Source organism: Phalaenopsis equestris, unplaced genomic scaffold (genome assembly GCF_001263595.1).
Source record: "Phalaenopsis equestris unplaced genomic scaffold, ASM126359v1 Scaffold219149, whole genome shotgun sequence".
Lineage (NCBI taxonomy): Eukaryota > Viridiplantae > Streptophyta > Magnoliopsida > Asparagales > Orchidaceae > Phalaenopsis > Phalaenopsis equestris.
The window spans coordinates 106,906-121,920 of NW_018237541.1; the positions used below are offsets into that span (position 1 = coordinate 106,906).

General features: G+C 33.3%; 1 protein-coding gene across 2 annotated transcripts; it reads left to right on the top strand.

The window, feature by feature from the left end:
• Positions 1–111: 111 nt before the first annotated feature.
• LOC110037422 lies at positions 112–11,086 on the top strand. Of its 2 annotated transcripts, none has more exons than XM_020742069.1 (8): positions 112–230; positions 907–1,173; positions 1,266–1,497; positions 1,605–1,750; positions 8,437–8,524; positions 8,884–9,030; positions 10,581–10,730; positions 10,817–11,086. In XM_020742069.1, exons 2-8 carry the CDS (start codon positions 920–922, stop codon positions 10,889–10,891), a joined length of 1,092 nt encoding a protein of 363 aa, XP_020597728.1. In that variant the 5' UTR covers positions 112–230; positions 907–919; the 3' UTR covers positions 10,892–11,086. The 2 variants fall into 2 exon arrangements, with proteins under 2 accessions (XP_020597728.1, XP_020597729.1); XM_020742070.1 differs by having other exon boundaries at positions 112–226.
• Positions 11,087–15,015: the final 3,929 nt, after the last annotated feature.

Here is a 15,015-nt window from a genome sequence, read left to right on the forward strand (position 1 = left end):
TATATATAATTAATTAATTAATTTATTTATTTATTATATTATTATTTTGTTATTTATGTTATATTTAATTAATTTATATATTGATTATGTGATCAGATTGAGATGAGAAGGACCCGCCAACTGGCGAAATAATTTGCGATTAGCATTGCTCAGTATCTCGATCTCTGATACAGGCGGACGCCAAACCCTAGACCCTTCCTTTTCCGGCGATTCTCCGGCGACCGAAGTCGGTACATCATCTCTCTCTCTATCTCTATATCTATCTCCTCTCTCTATTTCTATCTTCTCTCTCGAGCGTTACAGCACATGGATCCACGTTCCGAACGCTTCTATTGTTGAGGGAACCGGTGCAATGAAATTTTCGGTTGGGGATTTTGGATATTTTTTTGTTAGGATGGAGATGGAGATTGGAGATTTTACTTGTAGGATTAGATGTTTCTCTTCATTTAAGGTGGACGACTTTTAGATTCATTACAAATTATGGCATAATACTTCGTATGATTTCACTGCGTCTAGTTCCTGATAGATTTAAACCGACATTGAATTAGGCTGGTAGGCGAAAATGGTGAGAAATGCATATTTTTGCTGTGCAGCTGTTCGCGTTAAGTTCTTAACAGTGCTGTCTGAATGTTTTTATAGGAATCCAATTTTTTTTTTCTTTTTATATGTTTAAAAAACTTGCTCCAAGCAATTATATTTGGCCATTAACTTAAAATCATTACCTCCGTCTGTGTTATTATCATGATGCGAATTTTTATTTTGCATTTGAAATGTGATATCAAATACAATGCTTCTTGAGTATCGGGTGAAGATTTTGAAATTTTAGTACTTAAACTCACGAATTAAATCCTGAAGTGTCTCCTATTGAAGCTTAAACTAACCATGGTTTGTTTCTTGATATGGTAGACGATAGAGAAATATGAGTTCTGGTTGCCCATTTTCCAAATCATCTTCTGCTGGCATTTGCCCCATGAAGATTGACAACCAAACTGTCCAACAAGCAAGGAATGGAGGTGAAAATGAGGAGCATAAGGATTCGGGAACAATATCGCCAAAATGCCCCTTTGGATATGATTCAGAGACATTCAAGCTTGGTCCTCTGAGTTGTATGTTGTGCCGGGCCTTACTTTATGAAAGTAGCAAATGTGTGCCCTGTGCCCACAAATTTTGCAAGTGGGTATTGCTAGGATTTGTAGCCTTGTTCAGAGTTTTTGTTCGGTTAAAATGATTTTTTCAACTGTTTTTATGCTCTACATTTATCTTAGGGTATGCGTATCACGGTTTAAGGACTGTCCTTTATGCGGCGCTGACATTGAGAAAATTGAGCCTGACGATGATCTTCAGACTACAGTTGATAAATTTATTGATGGTCATGCTAGAATCAAGCGCTTTCAAGTGAGTGAAGATTCCAAGGAAGTAGGAAATGAGCAGAATAATGTCATATATGGTGATGTTTCTATGGAAAGAGGTGCTTTTTTGGTGCAACAAGCTATGAGGGTGAGTCTGCAAGAGACAATTTTTATCTTGTTTTTGGAGTTTTCTAGAAAATCTGTTTAATTTTTTTCTGGTACATTTATGTTAGTTGATTTGGCGGTTTCTTTCAGGCTTTTCATGCAAAGAATTTAGAAAGTGCTCAATCAAGGCTTAATATCTGTGCTGAAGATATACGTGAGCAACTACAAACGCAAGGGAACACCCAAGAACTCTGCTCGCAGCTTGGGGCTGTCCTTGGGATGATGGGGGACTGCTGGTCTGGCTTTTTAAAACTAGAATTTATTATTTTTTTTATTGGGCGTCTACTTTGGTATTTCCTTTGGAATGGAGAATAGTTCATATATGCAATTTTTTTTTTTTATTTGCGTACAACCTTTACTTAAGACTTAACTTAATTTGGTTTTATAGTTTCACATGCTTATAGGGCATTTATGCTTATTTGTTTTATGGAGAGGAAAATGAGTGTGTGTGTACTTAATATGAGTTTAACATCGACCGTGGCTCATCACATATTAAACTTATTCCTTGACAACAACAACAAATTTTTATACCATTACTATTATTAAAAATGTAGTTTAACATATATGTTATACTTGACTTTGAATAATTGTGGAATCTTATAGATAATCTCGTACTTAATATGTAGTTTTGACGAAAACAAATAGATTATCAAAACAGTAGGCCATTTCAGAATGTTCTCGAATGCATGTATATTCTTACGCTATCTTTCACATACTAAATTCAAAATAGCAAGCATTTGGATACCTATAGAATACAACAACAACAACAAGCCTTTACCCCACTAAATGGGGTCGGCTACATAATTGTTTTTTCTCCATTGCGTCCTATTTAGTGTCATATTTTTATTTAATTTTAATAAATTAAAATTTTTTATACAATATGCCCATTAAAATTATTTTTTATACAATATGCCCAATTCTTTCTAGGTTTACCTCTGCCTTTGTTAACATAAGTCAAATTTAATACATCTACTCTCCTAACCGGATCATCAGATGGTCGAATTTTAATGTGACCAAACCATGTAAGACGACTCTCTCTAATTTTATCCGCCACTGGAGCTACACCAATATTATCACGAATATATTCATTTCACATGTTGTGTCTAAGTGTAAAGCCACTCATCTACCTAAGCTTTCTCATCTCAGCAACACTTAGCTTAGTTTATGCTTTTCTTTTAAAGGCAAACATTTTGTCCCATAGAGCATTGAAGATCTCAGCACGATCTTCTAAATTTTCCTTTTAGGCTAAGCGGTACTATACATCGAACAATATTCCCGAAGCATTCATCCACTTCAACCAATCAACTTGAATTTGACTAATAACATCCTCATCTATTTCACCATCACTTTGAACAATATACTTGAGATATCTAAAACGTTCACACTTTTTAATAATTTGATCACCCATAGTTACACTTAGTTATAACTCTGTCACTGGAGCTACTGCTACTAAAATTACATTCAATGTATTCAATTTTAGTTCTACCTAAATGAAGGCCTCTAAATGAAGGCCTTTAGACTCCATGAAGGCCTTTAGACTCCACTGTAGACCTCCATTATTCAAGTTTTTTCTGAGCTTTTTCTCTAGCCTTATCCACAAAAAGGACATAATTAGCGAAAAATATACACGAAGTTACATCCTGACAATGTCCAGTAAGAGCATCCATAACTAAAACAAAAAGATATGAGCTTAAAGCCGATCTCTGATGTAATCCAACTGAAATAGGAAAATCTATGATCAATCATCCTTCTGTTCGAGCATAAATAACAACTCTAGTTTACATATCTTTAATGACTTGAATGTAAGCCATATCAACACCTTTCTTCTCTAAAACTCTAGAAAGGATATCTCTTGGGACCTTATCGTAAGCTTTTTCTAAATCAATAAAAATCATTTGTAGATCCTCATTTTTCTCTCTGTTCTTGTCTATCAAACCTCTCAATAATTGTATAGCTTCCATAGTAGATCTGTCCGACATAAATACAAACTGATTATGAGAAATCTTTGTAATATGTCTTAACCTTTGTTTAATTATCCTCTCCCATAATTTTAAAGTACGACACATTAATTTGATTCTGCTATGATTTGCACTCTCTTTTGCAATCCCTTTTATTCGTAAAAATGGAGACCAAAATACTCTTCCTCCACTCTTCAGACATCTTTTTAGTTTTTAAAATAATATTAAAGAGTTTAATAAGCCAAGAAACTCCCAAATCTCCTAAATATTTTCACACTTCAATTAGGATATCATTAGATCCTACATACTTTCTACCATTGGTTTTCTTTAAAACCTCTTCAACTTCTTTTTTACTAATGTGACGGTAAAAATGAAACATTCTATTATTATTAACGATATTAAGATCACTAAGATCGATAGTATTTTCAGAAACTTTATTGAATTGAAAAGTTTATCAAAATAACTCACCTACTTATGTTGAATATTTTTCTAAGAAAAACACCTTTTGATTTCAACTTTAATTAACTTTACTCAGTTAAATCTTTACTTTTCTTCTTTTTTGTTTGGCCTAGTTTATACATATATTTTTCATTTTTTTAGTTTTCAATCTATTATAAAGATCACTAAAAGCAGAAAGCTTCACAGATTGTTCACTTGGACTCCCTACGGGTCATTTTATATTTTTCTCAGTTCTAGAAGTTTTACATTTAAACTAATTTTTATAACGTAGCTTCTTATATTTTATCTTTTATTGCACATTATTTTTTCACCGTCAACTATTTTTATTTATAGAAACTTTTCGTTTTGATTTTTCAAATACATATTTTGCCACTTATTTAATTTTGTGTTACTTTATCCTACATAAAATTTGTTTATTCATGAATATCCCAAATTTTGAAATCTTGAAGTTTACTCATAAAAATAAATATATTTGTGTATTTTAGGTGCTTAATTTCTAGTATTCTTTATTTTAGAACTTTTCATCTTAAAATACAGAATTAATAAGCGATGTTGAGTACTTAAATCCTCGTTTGGAATGATCTTACAACTTTACATTCTTGACTATCTCGTTTTCTTATAAGTAATAATATGTTCATCTCTTTTCTTGAATAAAATCTTTGCAATAACAAAATCATACGTTAAAACAAAATCTAATATAGCTTTACCTTTCTCATTAAACACTCCAAAATTATAGCCACTATGAATATTTCTAAAATCTTTTATCAGTATCGACATGTTCATTTAAATCTCCTCTAATACAAATTCATTCTTCAAGAGATATTATTTGTATTAAGTCTTCTAGATCATCCCAAAAATTTTTTCAGAACTTATATCTAAACCTGTTTGAGGAGTATAAGCACTTATAATATTAAAAATTTAATATCAACAATAATCTTAAGGGCTATAATTCTTCCAATTCTATTAATTTTTACAACATTATTTTTCAAACTCTTATCTATAATAACACCTACACCATTTCTAGTGCGCCTCTTACCTGAATGCCAAAGGTTAAACCTTAAGTTATCAATCTCCTTAACATTTTCCCAAACTCATTTAGTTTCTCGAATATATAAAATATTTATTTTTCTATGAATCATAATTTACTTGTGAGAGTACCTATATTTTAATGTCTTATCCTAATATTAGTATTATGGACTAACTTCTTTACATACATTTGTCCATAACGTGGGAATTCCTGCTTATTTGACACTACATTCAGGTGTCGGTGTAGCGTCTTTTCACACTTTTAACTATATTAAGACCATATAGCGTCGCTTCCAGCGGACGCGCTAGCGTTTACACAATGATTAAAAGGATTCATGTCACTATTTTTCGAAAAAAATTACGTTGGTTGTCAACTACCTAATGCACTCCTTCACTTTTCACATCCAAGACTTGCTGACAATGACAGAGTTCAACTAAATAGAAATCTACCACACTTGGACATTCCTAGGCTCTCATGTTTCCCTCGTTGAGAATGCTAATTACATTTTAAATATTATAGCAAGAATTTTCTTATAACCTACACCCACAAATGCAATTACTCTTATTACTAATATGAAAGGCTATTAAGATAAATGAAGCTTGAAATACAAGTAATTAAGAAATCAAATCTCATAAATGTGCTTAATGTTCAATGCATAGCCCAACACAAATAGCTTTAGAAGCACAAATAACTTATTGGTAGCTAAACGAAACACTAAAGAATTCACGAATTTGGAGGACCCAAAACTTAAGATTTGGGACTTTAAGCTTGGGTTGTAGGATTTTTTTTTTTCTTTTTGGAAAACAAAAATGGGGTGGATCGAACACTAAAGAAATTTTAATAGAACATCTACGTTAAGATCATTTATTCGACTAAGTGTTTGTTTGGAGCAGCTGCAACTTATTTATAAGCTGCTGTGCAGAAGCTGCTATGCAGAAGTTTCTGCGGAAAAACTGTGTATGTTTATTTTTTTCAGTTGTGCAACAGCCATGTAGTAGTTGTTTATGAACAAATGTTCTTTTTGCCCCTGCAATATTGTGTTATTTATAACAGAATCTGTCATGCTTGCACATTTCTTTCTTAAAAACAAATATACAACTTAAAAGTGAACAAAATAAAAATTAAGACCTCACAAAACATAGAAAACATAACAATCAAAATTAAAAAAAAAACTATTAAAATAATAATTAATATTATTTTTAAAGTGCAGTTGATTAATGTCATGTGATAATCCCTTTAATGAAACTCTCCACACGTGATAACTATGGGCGGTGGAATCCTCAGACTGATCTATCGACCTAAAAAAATCACAGTTCTCTGTTCTATTTCTTCGACACTTGTAAGATTATCCCCATAGGTATGTGTCTGTCGCGAAGTAAACATAGAACATTATAGTCCACAGTAACAATACAATGCTCTGGAGGCATTTGAAGAAGCTTTTGAAGTCTTGTATGCTATGATCCCCGTAGATGTTTTTGGTTGTCCAACTCATCCACTGTGCTGCGAGAATAACTGAGAAGATTTCCACTCAAGGGAGGAGGAAACGAACAATGAGGAAGTCCCTAAGAGGCTTTGTTCCGTGAGTTATGAGCCAAAAGCGGAGTGGGAACAGTTACAGGATTACGTGAGGCTCAAAATTTAACTTAATATTTATTAACTTAATTAAATCTAATTAAAATATCAATAATTTTAATTATTATTATTATTTTTTTTAGTCAACACTAGGCTGAGCTATTGTATCCATTTCATGTCGTATATGCGCCTCATGTCTCTGTCCACACTTCATAGTGGTTGGAGCTGTTCAGCCCCTTTAATTGGACCTATCAGTCTCTCTTAGTTTGACAATTGTGCAGAATTTGCGCATTTTGTAAAACTCCTAATTTTCACAATTCAAATATCCTTTTAATATAAATAAAGAACTTCATTAACGTTAGTTTCATGTAATATGCCGGTCTAACTAACAATAACCATGTATCACTCATTAATCTCTTATATCATGGGGCTCACAAGAGATTTCTATTCCCTGGCAACTTCATCAAATAGTTAAGGTTGGCTCAGGAAACAATAGTACACATAGATACGAGTGTGTAGAATTCCGATGGAGGACTGTGTTTACTGGAATATAGAAGGTTGTCGTGTGTGAATTAGCTTTCAACTGAACACAAATTTTCTCAACTGTTTTTACTTCGTTCCTGTTCATCCCTTAACTTAATTCATTGTCAATTTTCTGTTCGCTTAACCTCTTGCAACTACTCCTTGGACTATCATCTTTTCTTTGATCCTCTCATATAAAATCTTATGGTCACGGAAGGCATAAATATATGCGGTGTAGAGATTAATCCTCGTACATACAAGATCAGAAGATTTTAGGGGTATTTGCATGCATACCGCCCTATTCTTATGTATTTACACATCAAACGTCTAAACTTTAAATATCACATTTAAACCACCCAAGTCTTTCATATCACATAAGACATACCACCATTTTCACTTTTAAAAAAGTGCAATGCACCTTTCATGCATAGGGATGGTGGCATGTATGTAAAAAATTAAAGTTTATAGTGTTAGATATGTAAATACAAATGAATTGAGTGGTATGCATATAAATCTTCCTAGATTTTATTGTCTTGCTCGTGTTACAGGAATACACGTCAAAATATTTCATAGAATATAGTTTTAGATAGGAAGTGAGCCATGGATAAGTTTCATGCTTCACAAAGCTTCAACATCTTTGTTAGCTGACAAGGAGATAAGGAGGAGAATTACTGCAGATATCCACTCTAACAAAGACTAATTTGATTCAGAATACAACCATAAATCTTTATATTTTGCGTACGGTATACCAACATTGAAAATTAGGCCATTGAACAATGAAGCAAATACATCGATCTTTAATTTTGTTTACATGTATGAACATATTGCTGCTTCCAATTATCATCCTCATCATTATTGACATTATCTGAACTATTTGCGGTCGGCATTATGAATTTTCAGTATGGCCACTTGTTGAAATATTTAATTTTTGATGATGTATCTGTGAATGTATTCCCATACATACACACCCAACCAGTTCCTCATAGTTGAGTTGGGGGAACCGCCATTTATTTAAGTTTTACACATTATTTTTTTGGAAAATTTGCAGACATATCACTCAATTCTTACGTATTTACTTATCAAGCATCCAAACTCTCATTTTTACATATATACCACCTTATCTATGCTTGAAGAGGTGTATTCAGTTTTTGAAAGTAAAAATAGTTGTATTTTTTATGTGATATGAAAGATTTAGGTGGTATAAATGTAAGACATAAAAAAAAACCTGCTAGATATGTAAATACATAAGAATTGGATGTATGTATGTAAATGCCCCTTATTTTTTTTCTTTGATTTGCTTATTTCTTTCTTATGAAAGTTGAAACATCTCGCACATGTTTCTATCATAATGTGCTCACTTATACCTCCAATTGTTTTCTCTTAGCCGAGCTTTGGGGAACACTGCATCGGCTCTGAAGTACTATGAAGAGAGTGCTGAAGTTCTTTCCAAGCTTCCTGCGAAGGATTTAGAGGTTATTCTCGTGATCTCTTTTGTTTAGTTTTAAAATTTGCAGCAAGTAAAAATTATATGGGACATTTGCATACATTGCCCACAATTCTTATGAATTTACATATCTCACAACTAAACTTTCATATTCACACACACAACACTCAAATCTTTATTATCACATAAATAATAGCACTATTACCACTTTTTAAAATTGAAATACACATTTTCATACATAGGTCTAAAGCATTAAAGTGCTAGATATGTAAATATATGAAAGTTTGGGTGTGAGTATGTAAATACATAAGAATTCTGTGCTACATGTGTAAGTTTCCAAAATTATATTTTTATTGCATCATGCTAACTTTCTTGATACCTTTGCAGCTAGTGCACACTCTTTCTGTTTCCTTAAACAAAATAGGTGATCTGAGGTACTATGATGGTGATCTTGAATCTGCGAGAACTTACTATACTCGTGCTTTGGATGTTCGTCGTGATGCAATTAAAGAGAAGTCCAACGTGTCGTCCCAGGTTTGTGAACTCGAATGTTTCGATCTTAACCTTGAGAAATTTTAATAAATGAAGTATTAGCCTTGAATTATGGTTTTGCATATTATATTTCTAAGTTCTTGTATTCTAAATAGGCCACATTTCCTATACATTTATGGAAGCTTTACATACATACCACTCAATTCTTATCTATTTACATATATTCTGCCCGTTTTTCAACTGTACAAGAAAAGGTATTCTTCATATTTTAAAAGTTTAAATAGTGGTACTTTTGATGGTGTATCGAAAGTTTGAGTGGTGTAAATGTAAAAAAAAGTAAAGTTTAGGTGTTAGATATAAGAATATTTAAGAATTGGGTGGTATTTATGTAAAAATCCCTGCATTGTATCACTCTTCTCAATCTCTAGAAATTTGGTCTTGGTTCTTACCCAGGACTATGAAGTTAAGTTTAATTCCAGTACCCATTAACTCTAGCGACAGTTTTGGCTTTTTGTTTTTGCCCCCATTTTTCTATTAGATTGATTTGAATATTAGATTTAATAATTTCCTTGAACATTTGGGAAGAAGTAAAGATTTTGATAGCTCAGGGGAGGTACTTAGTTACCTTAGGATATATTATAATTGTTTGGGGCACTTACATCCATAGCAAACAATTCTAATTTATTTACGTATCTCACACCTAAACTTTCATATTTACACACGTAACACTTGAATCTTTAATATTGCATCAAAATAGCACTATATACTACTTTTTAAAAGTGAAATACACCTCTACATGCATAGGTTTAAAGCGTGTGAAGTGCGAAGGAGCTTGCATCTGGAAATTAGAAGTTCGATAGAATGCTTAGATGAATAATATGTTAATTAGGATATAGCCATTTGGGATCATGATGTGGTGAGGAGCATGCGAGTCATCGGCAGGCCTTGAACACGACCTTTGATGGGAAATGGCATGAAGATGGTGTTCGCGATCACATCACGAGAATGAAGGTTGTGAATTTGGGGCAAATGAGCTAGCATAGGGATGCACGTGTGAGCATGGTGGGTGCGGATAGGTGTGACGGTGCACACACAACTATGCACGGACGGGTTTGGTTCGCAGCGGGCAGTCTCTTAGGAATTGTGAGCTGGGGGTTGTTTGTATAGATTGTGTGTGTTTGCAGTCTTAGGTAAGGGTTATGATCCAGTTAGAGAATTCTTGAGCCTGGTCACAAAGATATCAACTTGGAAGATTCGGTGGTCTAAATGTAAAATGCAAAGATTAGATGTTAGATATGTAAATACATAAGAATTTGGTGGTATTTATGTAAATGGCCCGTCAATCAAAATACAAAGGCGAACTTTGAGTAGTAATTATGCAATGAATGAAATGAAATTTAAAAAAAAAAATCACAGATTTCACCTACTTAAAATCAAGCCGGACATAATAGCCACATTTGAATTCAGGATAGGCTCCAAAAAAGTTTAGTTTCTGAAAATTTTCTTTTCATCTTTGTGGGTGTTACATATGTAAATCTTCCTAAATTGTTTCTCGCATTTTCTTCGACGTGCTGATCATAGATTTCATCCAGATTGTCGATTTCGCGGTTTCCCTCGCGAAAGTTGCCGATGTGAACCGGAGTTTACGCAACGAAGATGCTGCAATCAAAGGATTTCAGGAAGCGATACACCGCCTCGAATCATTAAAATTGAATTCCAATGATGCTGTTTTAGAGCAACGGGTAACTTCATATCATGTCTTCTTTCTCATCTTTTCAGCTCAAATATTTCTGCTGAAATTGCAAATTTGCAAATTTATCCTTTGCAGCGCCTCTCTGTGCTGCAGTTTTTGCACACTCAGATTACAGACAAACAGAGCTCTGTTCCAAATTCTTCTGCCTGAGAACCAGAAGCGCCTGCATGGTATGTCTGCAAACATTTTAAACATTTGATGCATTGTGCATTGTATAAAGTTTCTCTTATGTTAATAATGTGCATATGTAGTTGATATTATCACTGTTATTTCTTTCGGATTCTTCCTTTTCTGATGAGATTTAATAAGCATAGATACCATATCTTAAATATCAACTTAGTGCAGGTTATGTTGTATTTGATTATTGGAAGATTTGCATACATATCACTCAATTTCTATGTATTTGCATATTTGCATATCTAACACCTAACACCTAAACTTCAATTCTTACATAGATTGCAATGAATATGTCACATACACCTTTTCATGTGGTTAATGATACAAGGGTGTTGTAAGTGTAAATATCAAACTTTGTTAGATATGTAAATACATAAAAATCCTTATTTATTTTAAATAATATATTTGTTATTAGTGAATGTTCATCCTAACTTAATGAAATTTGTTCTTATTTTTTATTTTCTTGAATTAATTTATTAATATATATTTTTTTAATTTTTTTATTCAACATTGCTTACAAATTATATTTAATCTTATTAAGTTGGTTTAAGATAGCTATATGTTAATTTTAAATTTATTTAATTGCTTGTTTGTTTAAATTTTGTAAAATTATTTTATAATAATTTTATAAGAAAATTTAAGCACTATTTTAATTTTTAAACTTAATTTTTTAATTCATTAAAAATACTCAAATTTCTATTATAGTCCCAACTTAATGTAGTTTTGTTATTCTTAATTAATTATTGATTATAATGTAATGGGTGCAATAATGGTGGTCATTAAAGATTTGATTAATGAAAATAATTGTGAGGATTTAGGGTTAGGGTTGGGAAGGATAAAATTATATATATAATTCAAAAAAATGGGACACATTTGGATTTAGAATTTAATTTAATAACCTCTAACTCCTCTTTTTTTACACGTATAATGCAGTGGCTTTTACATTTATACCATACAATTCATTTTTTTCTCTACACATCTTGCATCTATACTTTGATAGTCATGTGCACAACAGGCAAATCTTTGATGTTACAATAAAAAATATCACTATTAATAAATTTTAAAAATAAGATATAAATTTTCATGCATAAGTTTATGAGATCAGGCTGTTGTCAAAGTGTTATAAATATAAATAATTAATGATACATGTTGGAAGATTCACGTCGGTAGAGTGATTATTTAGCTTCTTAGCATTGCATGAAAATTCAATGTACAAGTATACAATGATGCTTTAGCGTTAGTAGTCGTAACGAGCAGCGAAGTTTGTATTCGATTTTTATGAAGTAATTACTTTTGAATGTTGTAGATGGTGGTTGTAACTCCAGTTTGTTGTAGAGGTTGTGATTGAAAGCTATGGTATTATTTGGCTTGTGGGTAGTAAATAATTGCTTCATGAGCATCAGTTGGCCACAGAGATCATATTAAAAAACTGCAAGAGTTGTGAGCCACGTGAGTCATAGTTGGTCACATAGGCTGAAGTGGGGAGCCGTGACGACATCCGTATGTGGGGCACGTTGTTACATCATATTGATGTGTGTGAAGCACCATCTTTGGGGTGTCGTTGTATTGTATCAGAAGTGCATTGTTACACCGTCTTCGTTGTGCGTTGTGGTACTGCTCTGTAGGGTGTTTCGTTGCTCTGCAGCGTATGCTAAGATTCCACAGTGCGCTTTGTGATTATGCAAAGGGGCTTTGTTGTAACGAGCAAGGGGGTGATAGACAGAGGTCGATGGGGGTCGGCGAACAGTGGTTAATAGTGGGCGGCGGTGGCAGGCACAGGTAGCATTCGTTGGATCTTTGGTGTAGAATATTGGACCTCAGCACCTCCTCCAAGTCTCAGGCTTCCTCCTGTTCAAGATCTACGTTCCCTTTCATGAATACAATTGGTTCTATTTATAGAGTCTCGGAAAGATAGCCCTGCAAATAAGAAAAGAAGGCAAACTACTCTTTCGAACAACGCAAAGAGATTCCCACAATCAAACGGCGTTATGTGGACATTTAGCGATGTTCGAATTGAACGATTTGTCTCATTTTGAAACTCAATTCAACTATAAACATGTCAGATTTGAAATCCGTTTGACATTCAAATTAAATACTATAATCTTTCAAAAATAGCTTATTGAACAGATCTCGGCTTGATTTTACTTAGATTAGACCAATATTTTGGTGCTATTATGTGTCTCTTGACTCTCTTCGAGCTGGTTAGTTGGATTAAATTTGCTGAAATCAGAGTCCTAGATGATTTTTAGTTGCATTTTTGAAAGTTTCTTGCCAAGAAAATTACCTCGAGATTCCTGTCACCTCTCGATATTCGTATCAAATAACTAAAACTTCTTGATGGCCTATCAATATATAATATAATATATATATATATATATATATATCTATCTAACATTTACATACACACCATTGATTTCTTACATATTTACATATCTAATGTGTCAACTTAATTTTTTATATTTATACCTCCCAAATCTTTTGTATCTCACAAAAAATATCACCATTTTAACTTGTAAAAGGTGAAGTACAATTTTTTATGCATAGGTAAGATGGCATGTTAAAAGAGACTTGCAATGCTCTATGGCGCTGAATGTTGGCCTTTAAAAGAGAAGCATAATAATAAGTTAAGTGTTGCCGAGATGAGAATGATTAGGTGGATGAGTGGCTTTACACTTAGAGACAAAATGCGGAATGAATATATTCGTGATAGGGTTGGTGTAGCTCCTGTGATAGACAAAATTAGAGAAAGTCGTCTTAGATGGTTTGGTCATATTAAACGTCGACCATTAGATGATCCAATTAGGAGAGTAGATGTTTTAAATTCGACTTGTGTTTCAGAGGTAGACTTAGGAAAACTTGGGCTTATTGTATTAAAAATGATCTTAATTTACTAGAACTAAATGAAAATATGACACTAAATAGGATGCAATGGAGAAAAAGGATTCATGTAGCCGACCCTACGTAGTGGGATTAAGGCTTTGTTGTTGTTGTTGTTGTATAGGTAAGATGGCACGTGTATGGAAAATTGAAGCTCAGGTAACGTGAATGTAAATACATAAGACTTGACCATAAAATGATGCATGAAAAGGTATATTTCACTTTTTAAAATAGTAATTATTTATAATATTTTTTATTTGCTCTTAAAGATTTGATTTTTATGCTTATAAATATGAAAATTTAGTTTCGATATGTAAATACATAAAAAATGTGTGTTAGTTGTAGACACCCCCTTTTTTTAATGAATAAATTTTCACCTATAACTTGCATGTATATTGATATGCCACCAACAAATTTTCATCATCCGACACGAATCTCGAGGTAATATTTTGTGTAATAAATATTCAAATCTTGATAAAAAGTCATCCAGACCTCCGATTTCAGTAAACTTATAGTCAAACTGACTGACTCGATGAGAAGAACCCAATAATATCAATGTTAGTCCAATTGGAGTCAAATCAAGCCCAGATCAAGATATTAAATCATTCTTGGAAGATTTTCAGACACATTTGAAAGATTAAACGAATGTTAAATTCAACGAGTTTATAGTCAAATCGAGTGTTTCGACTAGATGAATCCAACGAGCCCAAGATTGCTCAATTCTGACATCGTTAAGGCACCCAAAGGTCCATTAAACGCCATCCGATCGGGGAAGCTCTTCGGACCGTCCGATCAAAATAGTTCATATTCATGCATTAATTAAACCAGAACATTATAAATAGAGCCACACTCCTCACATGAGGGAAGGAGGCTTGAAAGAGAACTTGAGGCTTTGAGAAAAAGCTCAAGTTCAACATCATCCCTGTCATCGTCAACCTCCGTCGACCACCACCGACCACCGTCAACCACCACATACCGTCGGCAACTACTGCCAACCTCTTTCGACCAACGCCGATCACCGATGACCTCCGTCGACCACTCAACCATCATCGACTGCCGTCAACCACCGCTGACCTCCGTCTACCACTATCAACCGTCATCGATTGTCATTGACTACTGTCGACCACCGCTGATCTCCATCGACCACCGCTGACTAGACGTCGTCGGCCGACTTAATAACTTGAAAAGCTAGTAATCATTTCCCATCTGTGAGACAAAGG

Coding starts and splice junctions, on each gene's coding strand:
- LOC110037422 (XM_020742069.1), top strand. CDS start 920: ATGAGTTCTGGTTGCCCATTTTCCAAATCATCTTCTGCTGGCATTTGC. Junction 1,174..1,265: donor TGTGCCCACAAATTTTGCAA/GTGGGTATTGCT, acceptor CATTTATCTTAG/GGTATGCGTATCACGGTTTA. Junction 1,751..8,436: donor GGGATGATGGGGGACTGCTG/GTCTGGCTTTTT, acceptor GTTTTCTCTTAG/CCGAGCTTTGGGGAACACTG.